We start from the raw sequence: 25,658 nt of genomic DNA, 5'->3' as shown, positions 1-25,658 counted from the left end.
TGGTAGCTCGGTACAAGTGGACACTGACAAGATAAAGAGCTTAATTTTTTGGGTGGCTCATTGTCACGCCCAATATGCGACCCTATCCAAAAAGGATCTCGAAGGTCCCACCAAGGATAGACCCGCATATTGAAACGCTTTTGCAAGGTGGATATCATTACATCAACATTACATAATAGATGGGGATACATACATAAGGCATACAATGCCACATGAATACAACTTCACAATACAAGAGAGCAACATCCGACTACGGATGAAACACAAACAGAAACTCAAACGACATCCACCCTGCTAGCCCAGGTTGCCGACCTGGAACCTATCCCCTGATCGAAGAAGAAGCAGAAGAAGAACTCCAACACAAGCAAACATCGCTCTCGCGTCAAGATCATCGCATGAACCTGTACCTGCAACTGTTGTTGTAGTAATCTGTGAGCCACGAGGACTCAGCAATCCCATTACCATGGGTATCAAGACTAGCAAAGCTTAATGGAAAAGGAAGGGGTAAAGTGGTGAGGCTGCAGCAGCGACTAAGCAAGTATGGTGGCTAACATACGCAAATAAGAGCGAGAAGAGAGCAAACGGAACGGTCGTGAAGCTAGCAATGATCAAGAAGTGATCCTGAACTCCTACTTACGTCAATCATAACCCAGAAACCGTGTTCACTTCCCGGACTCCGCCGAAAAGAGACCATCATGGCTACACACGCGGTTGATGCGTTTTAATTCGGATCTGGTGTCAAGTTATCTACAACCGGACATTAACAAATTCCCATCTGCCTATAACCGCAGGCACGGCTTTCGAAAGATTATACCCTGCAGGGGTGTCCCAACTTAGCCCATGACAAGCTCTCGCGATCAACGAAGGAATAGACCTTCTCACAGGAAGACCCGATCAGACTCGGAATCCCGGTTTACAAGACATTTCGACAATGGTAAAACAAGACCAGCAAAGCCGCCCGATGCACCGACAAATCCCGATAGGAGCTGCACATATCTCGTTCTCAGGGCACACCGGATGGGTCAGCCTACGAGTAAAACCAGACCTCGAGTTGCCCCGAGGTGGCCCCGCAGTCTGCCCGGTTCGGACCAACACTTAGACAAGCACTGGCCCGGGGGGGGCTAAAATAAAGATGACCCTCGGGTTGGCCGACCCAAGGGAAAGGATAGGTGGTGGTGAGGCAAATGGTAAAACCAAGGTTGGGCCTTGCTGGAGGAGTTTTATTCAAAGCGAACTGTCAAGGGGGTCCCATAAATCACCCGACCACGTAAGGAACGCAAACTCCGGGAACATAACACCGGTATGACGGAAACTAGGGCGGCAAGAGTGGAACAAAACACCAGGCATAAGGCCGAGTCTTCCACCCTTTACCAAGTATATAGATGCATTAATAATATAAGAGATATTGTGATATCCCAACCAAAATCCTGTCCACCATGGAGCGATCTTCAACTTCACCTGCAACTAGCAACGCTATAAGAGGGCTGAGCAAAGCGGTAACATAGCCAAACAACGGTTTGCATAGGAAAGGTGTCAAAGGTTAGAGGTTCATGGCAATTTGGGATGGCTTGATGAGCAAAAGATAGGTAAAGCAGCATAGCGATAGAACGAAGCAACTAGCATAGCAATGATAGTAGTGAGATTCAGGGTAGCGGTCATCTTGCCTGAAATCCCGCAAGGAAGAAGAACGAGTCCATGAAGAAGATGAAGCCACGAAGACGAACCAAGCGTAGACGAACGAATCCTCACGATCGCAACGAAACGGGAACTATCGAGAAGAAGCACACAACATAGTAAACACACCACACATGAACAAGGCATGATGCACAACAAGCATGATGTATGACAAGGCTACATGAAGCTACTCATGGCAAGAGATGATGCAAACAAGAACAACACATCAAGGTAAGTTTAAATGAGGCCGGGAACAACATATAACAATTCCAGTAAGTCCTCATATGCAAATTTCGAAATTGGTCCAGATCTGAATAAACCTTATGTTCAAGTTGTTAAACATCAAGTTAAAATGCACCAAGATGATCTACACGAGATTCTAGTCAAGTTACATATAAAGTTCATTTAGTTCGGAGCTACGACCTAGAAGATATGAGCAAAACAAGTTAAACATGGCATTGATGCAAAATGCATACAAACATCAAGCAAACACCTCAAAACATGGATGAAACATGATAATATGACACTACATGTAATTCTAAGCAAGTTTCATATAGAGCACACTCAAAACGGAGCAACGGTTCAACACATGCACTCTATACAAGTTTAAAGGACAAGCTGTCCAAAACAGCAACTAGGCATATTGCAAGAATCAAAACAACATGCTACAGCACCCCAACATGAAAACAAAACGCATGGGCATGATGTACAGGTAAAGCATTACAAAACATGAACACTGAACTATCTCTAGAAATCAATAGAACATGCTCAAACACACATGGTAAGATTGCAAGTAATAACAATTTCAGACTTTGCAGAAAATAACATCACGATGCAAGGTTTAGAGCTATCAAACAACATGTTACAGGAACTTATCATGGCAAAAAAAGGCATGGCATGAATCTACTAATATCATAGATCAAAAGACCCTTACTGACCATAAGCCAAAAAGGAGCAGAAAATATGATGGCACCCATGTAAACATGACAAGTTATATTACAGATTCATACATGGCAGGAACAGAATTATGAAGGCATGTAGATGAGCTTGTGCAACTCACTACAGAGAAATATATAGCATGGCAAGGCACCCAACAGTAAGAAGGCATATTTGTGAAGCTAAGCATGGCAAGAGCAAGTACATAGGGTGCATGGATCACTAGGAAAACACATGGAAACAACTGAACTTAATGTTAACAGGCTGACAGCAACATTATCAAGCAACTTTGAAGCAAGATATGAACAAACTACAACAAGCTATAAATGCAACCAGGGGCATGGATGGATAGGGCATAACATGTAGAACAAAACATATTTAGTGATCATCTCCAGATTATGCATAGAATGATTAGTAGAAGCAGGTTTACATAGCATCGCGAAATAGCAGATTCAGCCTAGCAAAACAGCAACATCATTTACCCTACTTAACAAGCTTGAATCACTCACCATAAGTCATTGCATGACAGTATAAGTATAGCATCATCAAGAAGACATGTTTATGAAACAAACCAATGCAAGAACAAGTCCATAGCATGCAAGGATCAACTATAGCATCCTTGGCTAAATTGAATAACAAGTAACAATCTGCCAGGAAACATTTTGAAGCAAAAGTAGAGCACTCAAATGACATGCTAGACTACTCCATAATTGCAACAAAGGGCATGAATGGATAGGCAATAACCACATGTTCAAAACACCCTTACTGAAGTATCTCAAAATATGCATGGATCTCTCTGTAGCATCAAGTCTACAAGGCATCAAAATAACAGCAGAACAGGGACTAAAATCAGCAACATCACAATGCCTAGTTTGCATGCTTGTGCTAGTCACCACATTGATCACAAAAAAATATGGTAAGCACCTCTGTAAAGAAGACATGGCATAGATCAAAACACATGTAGACATCAATGATCTGATCGTGGAGACGAATATTTGAGTTATGAGTTTGGTCTTCAATTGAAACAATGTGAAATAGTTTCGCAACTCACGCCATCTGGAACACCACAATGTAATGGTGTGTCCGAACATCGTAATCGTACTTTACTAGATATGGTGCGATCTATGATGTCTCTTATCGGTTTACCACTATCGTTTTGGGGTTATGCATTAGAGACAGCTGCATTCACGTTTAATAGGGCACCATCTAAATCCGTTGAGATGACACCGTATGAACTATGGTTTAGCAGTAAACCTAAGCTGTCGTTTCTTAAAGCTTGGAGTTGCGATGCTTATATGAAAAAAGTTTTCAACTTGATAAGCTCGAACCCAAATCGGAGAAGTGTGTTTTCATAGAATACCCAAAGGTAACTATTGGGTACACCTTCTATCACAGATCCGAAGGCAAGTTATTCGTTGCTAAGATGGATCCTTTCTAGAGAAGAAGTTTCTCTCGAAAGAAGTGAGTGGGAGGAAAGTAGAACTTGATGAGGTAATTGTACCTTCTCCCTTATTGGAAAGTAGTTCATCACAAAAATCAGTTCCAGTGATTCCTACACCAATTAGTGAGGAAGTTAATGATGATGATCATGAAACTTCAGATCAAGTTGCTACCAAACCTCGTAGGTCTTCTAGAGTAAGATCCGCACCAGAGTGGTACGGTAATCATGTTCTAGAAGTCATGTTACTAGACCATGATGAACCTACGAACTATGAGAAAGCGATGATGATCCCAGATTCCACGAAATGGCTTGAGGCCATAAAATCTGAGATATGATCCATGTATGAGAACAAAGTATGGACTTTGATTGACTTGCTCGATGATCAGCAAGTCATGTTAAATAAATGGATCTTCAAGAGGAAGACGGACACTGACAGTAGTGTTACTATCTACAAAGCTAGAATTGTCGCAAAAGGTTTTCGACAAGTTCAAGGTGTTGACTACGATGAGAGTTTTTCACTCATATCTATGCTTAAGTCTGTCTGAATCATGTTAGCAATTGCCACATTTTATGAAATCTGGCAAATGGATGTCAAAATTGCATTCCTTAATGGATTTTTTAAAGAAGAGTTGTATATGATGCAACCAGAAGGTTTTGTCGATCCGAAAAGGTGCTAACAAAATATGCAAGCTCCAGCAATCCATCAATGGACTGGTGCAAGCATCTCGGAGTTGGAATATACGCTTTGATAAGTTGATCAAAGCATATAGTTTTAATACAGACTTGCGGTGAAGCCTGTATTTACAAGAAAGTGAGTGGGAGCACTACAACATTTCTAATAAGTATATGTGAATGACATATTGTTGATCGGAAATAATGTAGAATTTTTCTGGAAAGCATAAAGGAGTGTTTGAAAGGAGTTTTTCAAAGAAAGACCTTGGTGAAACTGCTTACACATTGAGCATCAAGATCTATAGAGATAGATCAAGACACTTGATAAGATTTTTCAATGAGTACATATCTTGACAAGATTTTGAAGTAGTTCAAAACGGAATAGTGAAAGAAAGAGTTCTTGCCTGTGTTGCAAGGTGTGAAGTTGAGTAAGACTCAAAACCCGACCATGGCAAAAAATAGAAAAGAATGAACAGTCATTCCCTATGCCTCAGTCATAGGTTCTATAAAGTATGCTATGCTGTGAACCAGACCTATTGTATACCTTGCTCTGAGTTTGACAAAGGAATACAATTTTGATCTAAGAGTAGATCACTGGACAGCGGTCAAGAATATCCTTAGTGAGGACTAAGGAGATGTTTCTCGATTATGGAGGTGATAAAAGAGCCCGTCATAAAAAGTTACAATGATGCAAGCTTTTACACCAATCCAGATGACTCTAAGTCTCAATCTGGATACATATTGAAAGTGGGAGCAATTAGCTAGAGTAGCTCCGTGCAGAGCATTGTAGACATAGAATATTTGCAAAATACATATGGCTCTGAATATGGCAGACCCGGAGACTAAAGTTCTCTCACGAGCAAAACATGATCATACCTTAGTACTCTTTGGGTGTTAATCACATAGGGATGTGAACTAGATTATTGGCTCTAGTAAACCCTTTGGGTGTTGGTCACATGACGATGTGAACTATGGGTGTTAATCATATACAGATATGAATATTAGTGTTAAATCGCATGGCGATGTGAACTAGATTATTGACTCTAGTGCAAGTGGGAGACTGAAGGAAATATGCCCTAGAGGCAATAATAAAGTTATTATTTATTTCCTTATATCATGATAAATGTTTATTATTCATGCTAGAATTGTATTATCCGGAAACATGATACATGTGTGAATACATAGACAAGCATAGTGTCACTAGTATGCCTCTACTTGACTAGCTCGTGAATCAAAGATGGTTAAGTTTCCTAGCCATGGACAAAAGAGTTGTCATTTGATTAACGGGATCACATCATTAGGAGAATGATGTGATTGACTTGACACATTCCGTTAGCTTAGCACATGATCGTTTAGTATGTTGCTACTGCTTTCTTCATGACTTATACATGTTCCTGTGACTATGAGATTATGCAACTCCCGTTTACCAGAGGAACACTTTGTGTGCTACTAAACGTCACAACGTAACTGGGTGATTATAAAGGTGCTCTATAGGTGTCTCCGAAGGTACATGTTGGGTTGGCATATTTCGAGATTAGGTTTTGTCACTCCGATTGTCGGAGAGGTATCTTTGGGCCCTCTCGGTAATACACATCACTTAAGCCTTGCAAGCATTGCAACTAATGAGTTAGTTGTGGGATGATGTATTACGGAACGAGTAAAGAGACTTGCCGGTAACGAGATTGAACTAGGTATTGGATACCGACGATCGAATCTCGGGCAAGTAACATACCGATGACAAAGGGAACAACATATGTTGTTATGCGGTTTGACCGATAAAGATCTTCGTAGAATATGTAGGAGCCAATATGAACATCCAGGTTCCAGTATTGGTTATTGACCGGAAACAGTTCTAGGTCATGTATACATAGTTCTCGAACCCGTAGGGTCCGCAAGCTTAAGGTTTCGATGACAGTTATATTATGAGTTTATGAGTTTTGATGTACCGAAGGAGTTCGGAGTCCCGGATGAGATCGGGGACATGACGAGGAGTCTCGAAATGGTCGAGACGTAAAGATCGATATATTGGACGACTATATTCGAAGTTCGTAAAGGTTCTGAGTGATTCGGGTATTTTTGGAGTACCGGAGAGTTACGGGAATTCGCCGGGAGAAGTATTGGGCCTTATTGGGCCATACGGGAAAAAGAGAGGGGCTGCCTAGGGCAAGCTGCGCGCCCTCCCAAGGCCTAGTCCGAATTGGACTAGGGGGAGGGGCTGCACCCCCTCCTTCCTTTCCTTCCCTCTTCCCCTTCCTTGTCTCCTACTCCTACTACTTGGAAGGACTCCTAGTTGGACTAGGGAAGGGAGAATCCTACTCCCGGTGGGAGTAGGACTCCCCTAGGGCGCGCCATAGAGAGGGCCGGCCCTCCCCTCCTCCACTCCTTTATATACGGGGGCAGGGGGCACCCCGTAGACACACAAGTTGATCTACGGATCGTTCTTTAGCCGTGTGCGGTGCCCCCCTCCACCATATTCCACCTCGGTCATATCGTCGCGGAGTTTAGGCAAAGCCCTGAGTCGGTAGAACATCATCATCGTCACTACGCCGTCGTGCTGACGGAACTCATCCCCGACGCTTTGCTGGATTGGAGCCTGGAGAACGTCATCGAGCTGAACGTGTGCTAAACACGGAGGTGCCGTACGTTCGGTGCTTGGATCGGTTGAGTCGTGAAGACGTACGACTACATTAACCGCGTTGTGATAACGCTTCCGCTTACGGTCTACGAGGGTACGTGGATAATACTCTCCTCTCTCGTTGCTATGCCATCACCATGATTTTGCATGTGCGTAGGAATTTTTTTGAAATTATTACGTTACCCAACAATAGGATGCACACATCAATCATGGCAAAAATGACAAAAGAGCTCGTTCTGATAAGAATCTGAAACTAACATTATGAAGCACTCTTCCAACAGCATTTCAGGCATCAAGATGACCTCAAATGAATATGATGCAATGGAATGAAATGATGTACTCTTCAAGACGAACAAATTGGTATGCTACACGCCCAAAACGGAGCCACGGGTGCGAAGATATGATGCGATGAAGATGCAACAATTTTACCACAGATTAAGGACTTAGTGGAAAAACGGGGGGGGAGGGGGGGGGAGAAGTCAATCCTTGGCTTGTCCCGATCGGATCTGGTCCGGGTCGGCGCGGAAGTCGAGGTTCGCCGGCCGGAGCGAGGCTGCCGGAGTCAGGAGAGGACAGGGATGGCCGGAGGAGGGAGGAGGACGGCCGGATCAGGCGGCGCCGGCCGGATCCGGGCGCGCGGAACGCCGAGGCGGCGGCGGACCGCGGGAGCGGGCGGCGGCGGCGGAGATCCGCGGCGGCGAGGCGGAGGCCGGCGACGGGGCGGCGGGGCGCGGCGCCGGAGCGGCGGCGGTGGACGGACTCGGGCGGCGGGGCTCGGGGCGCGGCCCGGGTCGGGCGCGGGAGGGCCCGCGGCGGGCTTCGCGGGCCGGCGGCGGGGGCGGCGCGGCGGCGCCACGTGGCAGCGCCTGATTCGGCGCGAGCGGCGGGGCGGACGTGTCCGGTTCGATCCGGACGTGTCCGGCGGCGGAGGAGGGATTTCGTCTAGGGTTTGCCCGTGAATTTTGGGGGAGTGCACATATTTATAGGTAGAGGGAGCTAGGAGACTCCAAATGAGGCACGATTTTCATCCACACGATCGTGATCGAATGACCGAGAGCATGGAGGGGAGTTTGCTGGGTTTTGGGCCACTTTGGAAAGGGTGTTGGGCTGCAAAGAGAAGGAGGCTTTCGGGCTAACTCGGTTAACCGTTGGAGTATCAAACGGCCTCCAAATGGCACGAAACTTGACAGGCGGTCTACCGGCGCTATACCAAGGCCACTTGGCAAGCCTCGGGCCATTCCGAGAAAGTTTAACACCCGCTCACAACGAGAGATGGAAGGGAAACGCCGGAGGGCATAGGAGAGCCGGATTGCAAAACGGACAACGGGGAAAATGCTCGGATGCATGAGACGAACACGTATGCAATGTAATACACATGATGACATGATAAAATGCAACACGCAAGCAAATGACATGGCAACGACGGCGAATAACTGGCAGACACCTGGCGCATCGAAACCGGGGCGTTACACTCATGATGTTAATAGCTCGCGCGCCCCTATCATAATCTTCAGAGTTTTTAGCGGCTCACAATGGGTTCAGATATTATTCTGAAGTCTATTTATCGTCATCTTTTCACCCGTCAAGTCTTAATAAGGTACGTACATCATTCGCGCTTCACTGTAAAGCATTTGTTGAAATTTCCTCCCAGATACTTTCAGCAGATTTAACACTGAAATTAAGACTTGTCAATCGTAAAGTAGAAAATGACATACTTGAAAGTAGACTACATGTTTTCTGATGTTGGATTCTATATATGCTTGCAAACATTCCCCTGTATGAGTATACCAAAGAATCTCCTATTTTAGACCTATTAGTGAAGAGTCTTCATTCTCACGTGCTGCAGATATAATCTACTTATGCACACAAATGTTTGGGAGTATTTTTGAATTTGGGTTTGCTCTTCAGTGAAAATAAACAAATACTCTAATGAATTCTTTGTTATGTCACTGTCATATTAATAGACTCGGTTTTTGTTGTTATTAGTGCAAGTATATCTTTGGTACATTCTTGAGTGTTATAAGCTAGGCTAGTTATTTTCTGTAGGGAATATAAAGGTACTTGATCGCTTCGCACACCACAGACTATCAACATCCTATGCTCTTTTTGAACACCATTGCAGTCACAGTACTGGTTGTTGCGAAACTATCGAACATGCACAAGGTCCGGATTTTTGGAATCAATGCCGGCAACTAAGCGGCAGCGTCCCAGGGTAGACAGCACTCAATATCATGTTTCATTTGAATGGCTGGATGGTGTTGCACCTAGTTCTGAATTCGCTCGTTAGAGTACCAGTGTGTAGTGTTTGAGAGCTGTTAGTAGATGACATGTGATCATCGTACAGAGAAACGCTAAAAGGCCTGGAAAATGATGCTGTTTTGCAACTTTGCCGGACACACGTTCTGTAGACTCTTTATGCTGCTATATGTTCTGTTGCAAGTATTTGTCACTTGATACATGTACAGTTTCTCCATGCCTGAAGTTTCCCTTTCTTAATCCCGGCAATTTGAGGTAAGATCAGAAGGAACTGCGTGTGCATCCATGCTTGTCCACAGGCCATCAGGTCGTGCGCAAATCTGCTAACAAACCGTTCTGGTCGGTAGTGTAGGAATATACCCACCAGTTAACTCAGGTGTAGTAGTGCGGGTTGATTCGTGATAAAGACAAGGGGTAAACTGCAAAATGCGCGGCGCTGACCGGCCCAGGCCAGCTGGCTCCACTTGGCGAGTTCTGATTGGCCCTGGACTAAATTTGCACATCCATGACAAGTTGAGGGATGAAATAATCCACTTTTTCAACTTTAAGGACCAAATCATCACATCCACTACAAGTTTAAGGACCTGCAGTGCTATTACCTCAATTTTTAAAATTTGCCATGTTTATTTGTACTATATTTTTGTTTCTATATTGCCATCATGATTTGGTTTCCCATTGGATCCATGAGAAGCAAAAGCTTTTGCTTTGGGACTGTACAAGAAGCAGCGTTGCAGCAGGGCCTTTTTATCCTCTTGGCCACCGATCGATCCCAGTGGTTCTTCTGTGTCTGCAAAAGGGAAAAACGGGCAGCCTTTCCCTTTGTTTTGCTGTCCTTGGTGTTTCCCATGCTCAAAGTCTGCATGGATGGACAAGGCGCCTGTGTTGTGTTTGTACCGCTGTCGCCAAGCGTGTTGATCTCAAAAAGAAAGAGAGGTGCCCCAGTTGGCCGAAGCAGGTTATGGTATGGACTTCGAGCTCCCGGCAAAAACCCAAACTAAGATGCATAAATGTGCCGCCCATTTCTTCACAAATTTGGCAACGGTTGTTGGATTCCCTAGTATTGTTTAGGACAACAAGGGTCGTGGACACTAAGTGGACACCATCTCCGGCTCTAGTGCGTCTGGTCGCCGTTGCCGGCAACAAGGGTCGTGGACACTAAGTGGTCAATGAAATGCCTTAAAGGTAACAAATGCATTTTTCATTTCGGACGATGCATTGTGCAATGATTTGCTTGCGATCGATGGTTGATGGATTTGTGTCATTACCAAAATCCATGCATGTGTTTGTCCTTTCATGTTGAGTAGGCCGTGAGCAAACTGAGACGCCGCAGGTTAAGTGAGCTAGCAAAAAGTCCTACACTTATAAAAATTGTCTTCTCTCATCCAGTGCCGGAGCTTCAGCTGGGCCAACCTGAGTCGCCGCCCCCAGCCCATGAAGTTTTTTCAAAATAAATACTACTCCCTCCGTTTCATAATGTAAGATGTTTTTTGACACTACACTAGTGTCATATGGGACAGAGGGAGTAGTAACTGGCCCATGTATCTAGTAATCAACGTCCAAATCTCCTTTTGCACCCTTTTAGTGTAGAGCTATCTTCATGGCGAAGTCTTCCCACACCGAGAGAGTGGCGCCGATTCAGTCGCATTCTGATAACTTTGACCAAACCCGAAGCGCCCCACCGTGCACTATAGGATTGCACGGTCTTCTTAGATGTTATTATGGCGTGTTAGTGCGGCTCGAGGCCGCCACTATTGGCACATCTAATCAATAAAGGGATCGTGCTCCGGATTTGTAGCGACATTATCAGCAAACCCCTCGATTCACGAGCATACGTAATGCACATCATACGGGAAACTCGCAAATTTACTGCCACCCAGTGCACCCTTCGTTGTTTTTACCAACCCATAAAAAACGGTATGGCAAAAATGAATAAAGCCTCATGCACTCATCTCGCTCCTGCTCCCCTCTTCAAGCTCCAACGCTTGAAGAACCGAATCTCCAAAAGCTTCCAGTACCCCCTTCTTTTTTTCCTCCTCCCACCTCGAGCGATGGCCGGAAAGGGAACCCACGGTGCCACGGCGAAGGCCTCCAAGGGCGAGCAGAAGGCCATAACAGGGAGTCAGGTGGCTGCCGACGATGCAGGAGAAGGCGGAGAGCAGGAAGGGGCAATGGTTCCCTTCCATCGTCACCGTGGGGGACACCGTTGAGTCCAGGACCTGGGGTTCTTCTGGCGTCTCAGGACGTCCGGTGCCACTTGCTGCTCTCTAGAGGGTCATCGGGCCGCTCTACCGTCAAGGTGCCGGAGCCCCGCGCTGACGAGCACGTGGTTTTTGTCTCGCATCTCCCTCGAGGTCTGGGATTTCCAATCCACCCGTTTCTCCTAGGTCTTCTTTATTTCTATGGCCTCCAATCCCATCGTCTTGCCCCAAATTCCATTCTCCACATCGCCTCTTATATCACACATGAGCCGGCACTACGACCGCGACGCACCCCCGGCTGGAGCGATCGAACCAGCTCGACGCGGGGCGAAGGCGCTGATAGGCGGGTCCGGCTAGACCATCGCGGGTGCGCCCAAAGCCTCCCAATGATAGTGGCCCCCGGGTCGCCTTGGTGCGGGCCGTCCGGGCAGACCAGACGGCTTGCATCGCCTAGAGAGGGCCCCTCCCCGGCACGCCACCGACACGATTGTGGCCCCGGGCACGCCCCGCGGTCCACCTATCATTCACCACCGAGCCGGTCTCTCCCACATGCAACGGCGCGAGAAACGCCGCGTGAGGGGGTGCCTGACGCGGCCCAATGATGATGGCCCTGGGCACACTCATATGGTCCACATACCCTTCATAGACCGCCCAGCCGGGTAATCGGGGTCCGAACCGTCCGAACAAGTCGGAGCGCCATCGAGTAGCCCCCACCGTGGGACGAACGGCCATGGGGCTCTCTCTGCCCACGAGCAGTTGAGAAGGTGGGTACTTCGCCATTCTTTATAGAAGCAAATATCCATGTTAATGCAATATGGTATGAATCAAATTGAGCTATCGATATCTAAATTTGTGTGATTTTTTTTATAGAAAATTAAATTTAAAAGCTCATCGGGGAACTTGTTTAGCGGAGCAAATATAAAAATAGAATAAAAAGTTAAGGTATAAAGTGCCGTTTATAAGAGGCTCAATTGACAGCTTGCTCTTGGTGGCGAGGCCATGGCGGTCCTCCGTGACGACTCAAAGCGTCTCTCGCCGTCCTACGCCAACGCGCGCTCCCTTTCTTTGACTGACACGCGGGCCATGAAAGCGTGCCTCCCATGACGCAATGGCTTGTGCGACCAGTTCCCCAAAATTTCAAAATCCCCGCCGTCTTCGTCTCTTCGACACCCTTCTGAAAATTCGCCCCGCGACCCTCCCGAAATCCCCCCCCCCCCCTACCCAATCCGCCACCCCCTCGCCCCCCCGTCTCTCTCGCTCGCGACCATGGCGACCGAAGCCTAGGCCATCCCCGCCGCCGGTCGCCGCCCCTGGCCCACCTCGCCGCCGCCCCTGGTCCACCTCGCCGCCGCCGCCGCACGCGAGGATTTCGGGTTTACGGGTTGGAATTAGGTGCCCGCCGCCTGTGGATTTCCTAATCCGTATGTTCTAATTTCACCTCGATTGCAAGCTTGTTGCCGCCGTTTTTGTTTGCTCGCGTCGTCTGATTTCGCCGGGGTTTGCTCGGTTCCGATTGGTCGCTATCCAACACCTGATCCCCTGTTGGAATGCTTCTGTACACGCGGTTCGCTGCCGCAAGTCCCACAAATGTGTCACTATTGCTCTCCCCGAGTCAAGTTATTTGACCTAAGCTGTATTGCTTGTGGAAGACGATCTCTGGATGCCGGGACCGCGTTCAGTCCGGTGCTCGGCGATACAGTTTCACCTGTTAATTTCAGTCTATTAATTCAATATATGCTTACAAGGGGCTGATCTTGGTATTTCTCCGAGTAGGCCAAGTCGATCTGGTTGTTATGCTATTACTCTCAGCAGCCTGTTCGATTTGACTCATTTTAGTACTGCATAGCAATTCAGACCTGACATAAGTTACACTTGACGGGAATATTTTGCACAGTTCTGTCTTCTGTGTTACTGTTCATTTCTAAATTTTGGTCTCAGGCATGGCGTATAGTCTGATATTGTATTTATTTATACATCTGTGGAGCTTAATTTGATCCTAAAAGATGCTTTAACATTGGTGGAACCTTAGCTAATTCTCTTGTTCTCCTGTTTATCAGCTTCAACTTCAGTCAATCTGGTCTATTGTTATCCCAGAAGCCGCAATGACAGAAATTAAGCTGCCGAATATCCAGAAAGTGAGTAACAACAACTTCCTGTGCTAAACTATAGGATGTGCCTCCTGTTTCAGGTTTAGCTGTTCTTTCACAGCAGTATTTAACAACTCATGCATTGTGATGTGTCCAGGCTGCATCAAGTGATTACTGGAGTCTGGCCAGCAGCCAGTATCCATCTGGTAAATTTCCCAAGGTATCAATTGGCATCCCTATTCCAAGGACAGGAAGCAGAGATGCTGCTACCGCCCCTGCATTCGAGAGGAACCCGTCTCAGGGAACTGATGGAAGATCTAGACCCCCGAAAGGTTATAGTGCTTCACTCCGGGTCTCACAAGAAGCTGCAAACCATGGCGGGTCTGCTACAGAGGCACCTGAAGCCGCCCCTGTTAAGGGTTCTCTGTCACAGCCTGATGACCATGCGCATGAGCAAACCGGAACCTTTTCCTTTGGAACAAGAAAAGAGCAAGACAGCCAGCTTGACCAACTGCAAAAGACACCCTTCGTGAGTTCACAAGGGAAGCGCCAAGTGGAATCTGCAGATAAAACCAAACCCAACAGCGAGCTTCTCAGGATGAAGCTCTGGGGGATCCTTGGTACATCACAAACCAAGCAGGCTGTTGCTTCACCAAACCCTGAAGACATTGGGACACCTGACCAACCTGAAAGTTTAACCGCCAATGGACCATCTTCAGGGAACAAGAAGGTTTACACGCCACCTTTTCCTGATAATATCAAGACACCTGATCTGCTGAAGTGTCAAACAGCTGCCTATGCAAAGAGTAAACCATCCTCTGATCCAATTGAGTCAGATTCTGATACTCCGCAAGTAGTTGAAATAAGGCCTGTTACTCGCACCTTGGGTCGCAAGAAAGCACCAGAAGCCTCCAGGAAGCAGGATAAGAGCCAGAGTGCAAAGAAACCATTGTCTACTAAATGTTCTGCACCCAAGCAGAAAACACTGGACAATGTGTTTGTTTTTGATGAGAAATGCACACCCAAAACCGCAGGCAAATCTGCAGTCAGTAACTCTGGATGCTTGAGAAATCTTAGAAGCTCAAATAGGAAGGCTAAAGTAGAGCTTAAGAAGGTCAATTGTTCTAGCATGATTTCTGACAAGATCACACCAGATGGTAGGGAAGGACGGCTATCTTCTAGAAATGTACCATCAGAAAATAAGGGAGAGAAAACCACCTCCTTTTCTTCTTTGTCCCGAACTGGAAAAACTGCTGAGAGCTGTTCTAGAAGCCCTACTCGGGAGAAACGGCTGAATGGAATGGCTAAAGTTGGGCCTCAGAAGATGCAGTCTTCAGAAAAGTTGCTGCCAACGACACTGAATGAAGGTGAAGATAAGCTCTCTTCTCAGAATATTTCATCAAAGAGCAAGGAAAATTATTCTTCATTGCTGCACCGCAAGGAGAATGCTAATTTGAGCAAAGCTTCAGACAAAAGTCCTCAGGCACATAAAGCAGCAGGAAATAATTTGAAGTCGCCACCATCTGGTGCTGCTAGTCCATCACCTGAACCGAAAATGTACCCATGGGACAATGAGGCAAGTCCCCAGATAAATGGTAAGAATGGAGAGAAGTTTGCCGTTCCATTGGCAGACGGATTCAGAGACATGCAAGATGACTTTGTAAGTCCTACTTTTGCAACTAATGTAAATGGCCACCGCCATAGAAGTAAAATGCTACATGATGACACATACAGCCCCAAGTATCCAAAAAGTGTGAACAGGTCAAGATCAAGTTCCTATGCTTCTGATCCATGGTCTGAGCCATCGGTAGGCTTTCCAAATCTATAAATCATTTCCCAGCCATAATAAATTTGTTTTGTCTATACTCATGTAACAGAGTAACTCTATCTGTTTGTCACTCATTCATTTACTGTTGACATTCAGGATCGGATGGATAAAACCGATGAGTTACCTAACAGTGAATCTCCTAATTCCCCAAAAGAAAGAGAGAGCAAAAAACAACCAAATCTTTCACCCATTGCGCCAACTGAAGATGAAATGGCTCAAACTTCTATTCCAAGCTTCGGGAAAGGTCAGAATACTGACTTTGCAACTTCCAGTGCACATTAATACTTTGTACATGCAATTCAATAGTTTTCTAGAGTATGTTTTGTCACTTTCAGATTTAGTGCTACATTTATAAACCAAAGGTGACAGTGTTAGTTTACAGAGTACTACCCCTTCTGTTCTGCACGAGGATGATACTCTCCTAGAACACATTCTTCTTTATATACACATATAATTGACTTTCTCTATGTATCTTCTAGAACCAGTTAAAACTATTGGCAGAGCTCCTGTCCTTTTCCTGAAAAAAAGTTAAACATTGGGAGTCAGAGCATCCAATAGCAAAGTTTAAAAAAATGCTAGGTGTTAATTGCACATTCTGCCACATGCTTGCACTTTTTGAACCAAAGCGTAATTATGCAGACATTAAGCACTAGGTGTGTTTTACTATCACCTAGAGCCTAGGCATGTTTATTTTTCTAACTATGTCTGATAGTCCTACTTTTATTGCATCAGCTCTATTTCCACAAATTTTTCATAGCAATCATTAATCAATCACTATCAGTGGCAGAGCATCCAATAGTCCTACTGTGGCTTTAAGGTTAAGGCTCTCCAAAACATGATCCACTCACTCTTTAACTATTGTATGAAGTGCTTGCTCATGACAAGCCATTCAAATGGAATAGAAGCAACATGTGGCATATTCTGTCATGTGCATTCATGCCACTTTAAATGCGTTTCATTTTTTTTGGCTAAGTGCTTTAAGTTTAGTATTTTGACCACTTTAGTTCTGGAAAATTAATAACGTGATCCAAGCTTTTCCCACATGCTGTTGGAGATGTATAAATTACACTATCATATATTTATCCAAAACTTGTTTACCTGTGAAGTGTTACTTATCTATAACTGGTTCTTCGTGTGTAGGATATAAATCTCGCAAATGGCTTTCAGATGTAGACGGCCCTGATAAATCTCCTCCAGAAAATCTGGATAGGAAATCACATCTGAAAGATGGTAAAAGAGGCAAAAAACGGCGCTTACCTTCGCCTATTCCTTTTGCCACTTTAGGTAAAGTTGATTACTCTTCTTGCGTTCAACTAACGGTTGCAGTTCATAACTGATATGTCATTGCTAATTCATTCAGGAACACAAGAAACTATAATGTCAGACAAAGAACCAGTGCAATGCCCAGATGACTACCTAACCAGGTCTGTTTTGTAGATTGTGTAAAGAAATACATATCCAATATTGTTGGTTGATCCAATTTCGTTTCTTGATTGTAACCAGGGCTTTTGATCAGTTACTGCTGGTGCTGGGAAGGTTTCAAACCAAGATCAAGTCTGAAACAAGAAACAAAAGTTCTGAGATACTGGCAGGTACTGGAGAGATAATACGCCAGCACCTTGAGGGAGTTGAGGTGCAGATGCAGGATGATGTGTAAGATCTTTGCCGGTGCTACCAAGAAACAACATCTTATCTGCATATACACACCTAGTTGTATATCTAAGCTTGCTATAGAAGTATCACATATATTAGAGGTGCAGCTATTTTTGACGCATTCAACTGTACTTTCAGGGATAAGCTGGTCAATGCAGGAAAATCTAAAAGAAAGCGACTAGAATCAACATTTGAAGGTACAACCTATATTATGTTACTGCAGAAATTAATTTTGTGGTCTGTTATTGTGAATTATGAGTTTTATGAAGATTAGACCCATTAGTCAGAATCCGTCCAGAAAGCAGTATCTATAAAGATATGATGTACTAATGTTCTGATCCATTGTGCCACTCATACTTCAGCTATTTGGATTATTCAGCTCGAGCAATTTACATAATCTTATACTTCAGTAAGTTATAGAGTATTCATATAGACATATAGAGTTAGTCATGATCCGATTCCTGTATGTTATGTAGGTCCTGCATATCCTAAACTTTTAAAAAACATAATAAGATGAATGTTGAATGCATATAAACGATCCCCAAAAAACTAAGCTTAAATAGGTTGATTTTGTTCTTGAATCACTTTGACCGTCTGAATACTGAAGCATTTAATCAGTGCCATGAAAGATTAATTTGAGAAAATTTAATGTACCATTTCTTTGAATCTTTCTGCAGTTATCCACTATAGTTTGGTTATTTCTTATTTACTAGTCCCTCCGTTCACTATTATAAGATGTTCTAACTCTTTTCTGATTTGGGCGTGTATAGACGCATTTTAGTGTGTTTTTGTTCACTCATCTCAGTCCGTATTTAATCCATATTGAAGTATCCAAAACATCTTTGGAGTATCTTCTACCCTTTGGACTTTTTACTGTGTATGCATATATTTAGGCTTAGAGCCTGTTTGGTTGGTATGCTAACCATGCCACACCACAAGTTTGGTAGGTTTGACAAGGTTAGTCGCCTGTTTGGTTAGCAAGGCACACTTGTCGCAAGATTCCTTTGGGAATCCTTACACTTTACCTTATTTTCTTACATGTCTTCTGTTGTTTCTCTTAATAAACGTTAGTTACTCAAATGATATAACCTGGTCCTATGTCTTCTGGTTTCAGAGCAACAAGAACAGTTAAGGGTTCTTCATGAGAAGTTTAAGGAGGAGGTTAATCAGCAGTTGCTTGGTTGCACGAACTCTCTCAAGGAATTCGAAGCTTATCATGCAGAACTTAAGGGAGTAGCTGATAAGCAAAGTAAGTCTAACTTGAAACCTTATACTTGCGAAATGCAAATGAAATATTTACTCGCTGGGCTATTTATTACAAACTGATACTGCGTGAACTCCCAAAAATGTTGAATCATGTTGTTAACCTTTGTCAAAACGGAGCCTTATGAAGTATCACCATTGGAGCAGTTTGATTACAGATTGCAAACTTTATGTCATATAACTGACCCAGGCACATAAGATTCCAACATTGTAAGGTTTGAAGTTTTTTGCTGAATAATGTGGTTAAATCAGATGGTTTTTAATTGAAATAGAATGATTGCCCAATCTCTACATTGGCACATGATTAGAAGAAATAGTCAGCAGTGAAGTAATTATGTTGAGCTCACCGTTATCATTGGTAAGAGGCAAATGGAATGAATCATCATACAGTTACTTGAAGAAATCTGTTTAAATGCTCTGTTTTTCGAACCGTTTGCCACCAGGATTACCACTTAACCATGGTGTTGTTTTATGATTGCACCAACAGAAGCATCACACAAGAAGCTCCTCCAACATGCCGAGAGAACAGTTGATTCTCAGCTCAAGGACGCTGAACTCAAAATCTCGGAGATTCAGAAGGTAAGGCAAACATCATTCCTAAACCCCAGGTACGCTGGTATTGATCAAATGGTAACCCATTTCCACGGAAATGTTTCGCAGAGAGCCCGGAAGAAGATGAACGGCCTAAAACAGGTACTCAAGGAGCTCATCACCGAAACTGCAGACTGATCAAGCTCACCTGCTCTACACAAACACAAGTAGATACATAGCTAAGGCGAAACGAGTAGGGTACCACATCACAGACAGGTCTACGGCTCCATTTCACAAAGGGTATAGAAGGATGGCGCCAGAACGCATGTAGGGTTCATTTGCTTACAGTTCAGTTTGAACTATGCCTTGTAGGAGCATAGCATCGTTTTACGATCTTTACCACTTTGAGTCAGTGACTCGCTAACTTACCATCCGGGCAAGTTCTCACCAGTGCCTTAAAGCATGACGCATTTCTTCAATGAATCGTGTCGTGGCTCGAGTAATGTAACGATCCAGTACAAAATCGCAGATGCTTAAGTTGAATTTGCTGCCACGTGAAAGAAAAAGTGACAGTTAAATCAATTGTACTAATCTGGTGGCATCTTTGATTCCTTTTGCTTGCCAATGCCCCTGTTTCGTTGAGATGAGAAGAAATTAGAGGCAAGGTATGTCTGGCCTGGCTGTACACAAACAGTAGACATCTTTGATCCTTTTTTGCCATTGTTCCATCTTCATGTACGTCTGTACACAAGCTGTGGCAGATGACAGTGCATTCAAAACGGGAACCTACCTACCTTGGCCTTTGCAGATAACGGAATTGCAATGGGAGATACTCATGGATCTACAAGTAAACATCGTTGTCTCTCTCTCTCTCTATCTCTCTCGGCCAGAGGGACGGTCTATAAACACACACGGGGCCTCTTCGACCAGCAAGTATCACAGCAGAACGTAGAGAGCCAGCTCTAAAAGCCTCGCTCGAATAATCATTAGCTAGCAGCCTCCTGCAGATCGCTCTCTTGGTCGTCGTGGCCGCGGTCATCATCAACAGCTCCGTCTGCCTTGGAGCCGCCGTAGGTCAGTCGACAACACCCGTCCGCGGACCCCATCTCCCCAACACAATGCAAGGATCGGTCGATCGATATGTGTAACTGAACGGCGCGCGGCCTTACTATATGCATGCATGCCTCTTTCTAGTATCTGTACAAGTTACAGTAAAACTATATCGCCTCGTGTACCTACTTCTACGTGCACTCTGAATAAAACTGGTAATCGCTGCATGTCTGTCTGTCTGGAAACTGACGTGAATGCATGGTCAATTTGTATGAAGATGAAATCAAGTTTGGTTCGATGGACAGTGAGTAAATTCAGTTTGCAGTACAGTCACGTGATGAAGAGTGCCTGCACAAACAAAAATCAATTCATGATGCACTTTTTTTTAGAAAACTAGGTAATTGCCCGTGCGTTGCAACGGGGCATAAATATTCTAATGGTTCAGTACAATCATGGCAAATATATACCTTTACAATCCTCATGCACATCTTGCCAAATCATGTCTTGTTCATAAACATTTAGCTAGAAAGCAAATATAAGATGTAATGCATCCTTCGGTCCCATTTTTATATGGATAGAATATGAACGGGCAATGAAACCCCAAGATTGAGTTCTACTCCCTCTACAACAAGATATGTTTTGACACTACAATAATGTCTAAAAATATCTTATATTATGTTACAGAGGGAATAGTTGCTTGTGTTTTTCGAACACCAACACATACGTAATCATATTGTCGTCTACCTCGCTTGGGAGATGAAGTGTATTGTATGTCTAATTTGCAAGTGAAACAACTGTTACCTGCACAGGAGACGTCATATTAAATTTCTTATTTACAAAAATAATGAAAGATGCATGCAATGATCACTCTAAATACATAGTAGTACAACATGATGTTATGTGGTCCAGCTTCCACCCTTGTCACCTGCTCTTCGATGACGATCGAGTCTCTGGAGACGAAATCCCATCAGCAGTGCCCATGGCATATGATCACAATTTACAGGTTATACATTAACATATACCAACATACTGGAATGTATGGAAATCTGGACATTAGTGCATGCCTTGAATCATTGACTGTCTTGAGCTTGTACTCCTTAACTGTTTCACCACCTGAATTTGTACTTCCCCTTTATAATTTCTCATGTACAACATCAGCATGATCTGAGAAGATAAGCACTGTTCACTACCGCAGGATTGTTATTATCTGAATTCTAATTGGAGTCACATGCTCTCGCTGTCCTGTCTTGCTCTTGCAGCAGTAGCTGCTGCTGCTGCCTTTTTATTGGTGATCTCTCTGCTTTGTTACCACGCATAAGCACAATTAGAAAGCTGATGTGATGGTTGCTAATGCACGTACGCGAATGCAAGGAGCTCACCTCAGTGGGTGCTACGGACATGGCGGGCGGCCGTGGCGCAGCATCTTGAGAATCATGGTCTTGAGGTGCGGTACACCGGTGAGCCCGTTCGGTCGCCCGCGTCTACAAATGAAATGTGCCCACAATGATAGGCCATAGGGATAAGAAAGAGATATATGAATCACGTTTTCAGAAAATCCAAATGGATAGTGCATGTGCAGGGCCGTTGATGGGGGAGTGCGAGCAGCCTAGAGATTTCTTTCCTTCGTTTCCGCAGATCTCGACAATTTCTTCCTGCATGCCACGCGCGGTCTCCGCGATTATCTTCCGTACATGCATCTGATTGCTTCCTTCTGATTTGTTTACCAATTGGTGGAAAAAAGAATGGAAATTGATGACCTCCATTGAGTTTATTGCATTACCAAAGAGGATATTCATTTTTTTTGCGCAATCAAGGAGGATATTCATTACCGTACCATAAATGTACTGATCACGTTTGTATTACAAAACAAAAGATTGGTTACCATACATGAATTATTTGGTTGCCAAAAATATAGCGGGTCCATCCAGTCAGATGTGAATAAAACCGGCAAATAGGGAACCAGCAGAAAGAAAACCGGTGGAGGGAGGAAAGAAAATCGGTGGTGGGGTGGGGCCGTGGGGGTTGTACAAAAGGATGAACGAAGGGTGGGCGACGTAAGAGGGGAGAGGGAACCTTACGTTTTTTTTAGATAGTAGAGAAAATGATCACCCATAGCCTCTGCATCCGAGTGATGCATGCAACCCCTTTATTAAGAAAAGTATTCGAAAAGTCCGCAAATGCTTAGGTTGAATTGTGTCGTGGCTCGAGTAATGCAACGATTCAGTACAAGATCGCAAATGCTTAGGTTGAATTTGCTGCCATGTGAATGTGATAGTTAAATCCAGTGTACTCGTCTGGTGGCATCTTTGATTCTTTTTGCCAATGCCTTTTTTTTTTCTTTTGAGCTTTCGTGCATGAGATTTGGATCAGCAGAAATTTATGGCAATGTATGTATGCCTAGCTATGGCAAACCCTCCTAAGGAGGAAATATGTGGGTTTTAAGCGATATCCCAAGTACTTCCTCCATTTCAAAATCTAGTGCGCATACATTTTATCCCACATACCAATGCATGTGCTGGCACTGCGTTTTGGACGAGAAAGCCCCCGGCCTCTCATGCGAGTACTAGTACTACTATGGCCTCGACAGTGCAAAGAGTACCAGTACTAGTACGATGGCCACCTCCGTCTGCCCCTCACGAGCGCCCACGACCAGCTAGCAAAGCCGGCAAGGGAAGCGAGTATGCGGGCCAAGGACGCGACGGCGCCAGCCATGGACGTGCTGGAGGAGGAGACGCCGCCATGGCGGACGAGGATACGCTGGTCGGACGCGCGCTGCTGGCAAAACTCTGAGGCGCGGCTGCTGGGTGCGTTGGCGGATGGTGGAACGCGCGCGCCGAGCTCCCGCGGCAGGTCGCCCTGCTCCCCAGCCTCCGCGCGCTCGTGCTGGAGCTCCTTCTCGGAATGCAGGGTAGGGGCACAGTGGCGCCGGAGGCGCCGACCAGTGACGCCAGTTGTGGACCCGGTCATGCCAGAGATGTCGGCCGTGGATGCGGAGACACTGGCTGGAGTATCTGTGCAGAAGAAACCGGCACTGATCTTGTTCTCGTACACCGGATGCGAACACAACGACGCCAGATGCGGAGGCGGAGACACCATCAGCAGATGCGACCACAACGCCGGAGGCCGATCGTGGATGCGAAGGCACCGGATGCGAACGAGATGACGCCAGATGCGGAGGCAGAGACACCAGCAGCAGATGCGACGACAACGCCGGAGGCCGGCCGTGGACGCGAAGGCACCAAATGCAACCGCGACGACTAGATGCGGAGACGGAGACACCAGCAGCAGATGCGACGACGCCGGAGGCCGGCCATGAACGCGGAGGCGCCGGATGCGGGGCAACGTCACCGGAGACGCGACCGTGGACACAAGGACGCCGGAGGCGGACACGGAGATGCCGGAGACGCCGGCCTCCATCTCCTGAAATTTTCGCCGCCGAGGTGTTGGTGCTGGAGGAAGGGGATAAAGGCGCTCGTTGCGCGCGGGTGTGCTACTGCAGGGATAGTTTCGTCCAGAGGCGCCCAAAGTAGCTAATACGCACTACATATCGGAATATCGACAGAAAAATTATGCGCACTACATAGAGGAATCGGAGGGAGTATATTGGAAGTCTGCGGATTCTCATTTTTGGGTGGGTCTAATGACCACGAAGAAATATTTTTCCTCTTATGGATCCTTCTCGATTAAGGACGGCCCGGAAATTAGATTCTGGAAGGACAAATGGCTAGAAAGCACTACACTCCGGGAACAATATCCGGCTCTATACAACATTGTACGTCATAAAGGTGATACTATCGCCACGGTAATGCAATCATTTCCGCCAAATGTGACATTCAGAAGAGATTTAATTGGATCCAGACTCCAATCATGGTACATCTTGCTTCAGCGGTTGTCCACGGTGCAATTGTCACATGGGTCTGATACATTTCGATGGAGCCTACATGGGAATGGACAATTCTCAATGGAGTCTATGTATAGAGCGTTAATCTAGTCTGATGTGCTAGTTGATAATAATAAGAAGATCTAAAAGATGAAGATACATCTTAAGAATAAAATATTTGCGTGGTATCTTCATCGTGGAGTCATTCTTACTAAAGATAATCTTATTAAGAGAAATTGGCATGGAAGTTCGCAATGTGTCTTTTGTCACCATGATGAGACAGTAAAACATTTTGTTCTTCCAAAGCAAATTGACTCGTTCTATATGGTCAGTCATCCAGATAGCTTCTGGCTTGTATCCTCCTGTAGTGTTGTTAATGTATTTGACAAGTGGTTACATAGGATTGATCACATGTTTAGAACTCTTCTTAGGGTGGGAGCACTTGCCGTTATCTGGTCGCTTTGGTTATGTAGAAATGATAATTTTTTTAATGATAAAAGTACTTCTCTGATGCAGGTTATCTACAGATGTACCGGCACTCTTTGTTTATGGTCCTCTCTACAACGTGTGGAGAATTGAAACCTGTTTACGAAGATGTGTACACGATTTGAGGATACGGCGAGGGATACTTTTATCCAACATGGGTGGCAGCATGATCTTAGGATTGCCTCACCTCCGCTTTAGCCGTTATACAGACTCTACATGTTTCTTTGTATTTTGCCTTTTTTTAGTTTTTTGTTCGCGCGAGAGGACTTTGTTTGGCTGTGTACATGTTAGTTATGCAGAGGTCGGGTGTAATGTTTAAACCTTTTACCCAAAAAGGTTTCCGCCCCGCTTTATATATAAATCAAAGATCAACATCATCCGGAACAAACGCACGGCAACACCACACACACCCAAGGCAGGATACAAAAGCGTTGAGCGCAGCAACACCACCCCTAGCACACTACCATGAAGAGATGAAGCCGCATACAACGAATCGTGAACTCCAAAACGGCGGCTTCAGGAAGGATATGATACAGGAGCGCCGCCACCTCTACTGCTAAAATCCATAGCAATAGCGCCTTCTGCAAACGCGCTACTGCTAAGGCTAAGCATGTAAAACAAAATCAAAAAATACATTAGTCATCAATGTTCTTTTTATGTAGAATCTAAATTGTCAATAGGAAAACCGGTGAAGATTCCTATTGCGGCCACATATCCTACACATAGAGTTCAATGAAGACCAAGTGTTTGTGATGGTTTGAGAAGTAACATATTTAAGATGATAAGCACCCTGTTCGCTTAACAATATGTGACTAAACTTAGGCGCGAGGGGGATGAGACTTTAGCAGTAGCGTGTGTTGGCGGAACGCGCTACTGCTAAGTACGTTCGCAGTAGCGCGTCTACTGGAAGGGCGCTACTATAATACATGGTTTGGGGGCAATACCTTGGTAATTGTAGCAGTAGCGCTCCTATCACCTAACACGCTACTACTACCAGTGTATTAGTAGTGTGCTTTTTTTGAAGCGCGCTACTGCTAAACTTAGGCGCGAGGGGATGAGACTTTAACA

The 25,658-nt window shown here is 45.0% G+C and overlaps 1 protein-coding gene across 2 annotated transcripts; it reads left to right on the top strand.

Moving 5' to 3' along the window:
• The first annotated feature begins 13,034 nt into the window (after positions 1 to 13,034).
• LOC123102181 (meiosis-specific protein PAIR3) lies at positions 13,035 to 19,785 on the top strand. 2 transcript variants are annotated; one of them, XM_044523485.1, is made up of 11 exons: positions 13,035 to 13,204; positions 13,870 to 13,947; positions 14,057 to 15,706; positions 15,824 to 15,971; positions 16,868 to 17,011; positions 17,088 to 17,151; positions 17,231 to 17,380; positions 17,519 to 17,577; positions 18,495 to 18,629; positions 19,131 to 19,222; positions 19,304 to 19,785. In XM_044523485.1, the coding sequence occupies exons 2-11, from the start codon at positions 13,915 to 13,917 to the stop codon at positions 19,370 to 19,372; spliced, it is 2,544 nt and encodes an 847-aa protein (XP_044379420.1). In that variant the 5' UTR covers positions 13,035 to 13,204; positions 13,870 to 13,914; the 3' UTR covers positions 19,373 to 19,785. The 2 variants fall into 2 exon arrangements, with proteins under 2 accessions (XP_044379420.1, XP_044379419.1); XM_044523484.1 differs by having other exon boundaries at positions 13,035 to 13,233.
• Positions 19,786 to 25,658: the final 5,873 nt, after the last annotated feature.

This window comes from Triticum aestivum, chromosome 5A, assembly GCF_018294505.1.
Source record: "Triticum aestivum cultivar Chinese Spring chromosome 5A, IWGSC CS RefSeq v2.1, whole genome shotgun sequence".
In the NCBI taxonomy this organism is placed as follows: Eukaryota; Viridiplantae; Streptophyta; class Magnoliopsida; order Poales; family Poaceae; genus Triticum; species Triticum aestivum.
This window is presented reverse-complemented; position numbering and strand designations above follow the sequence as displayed.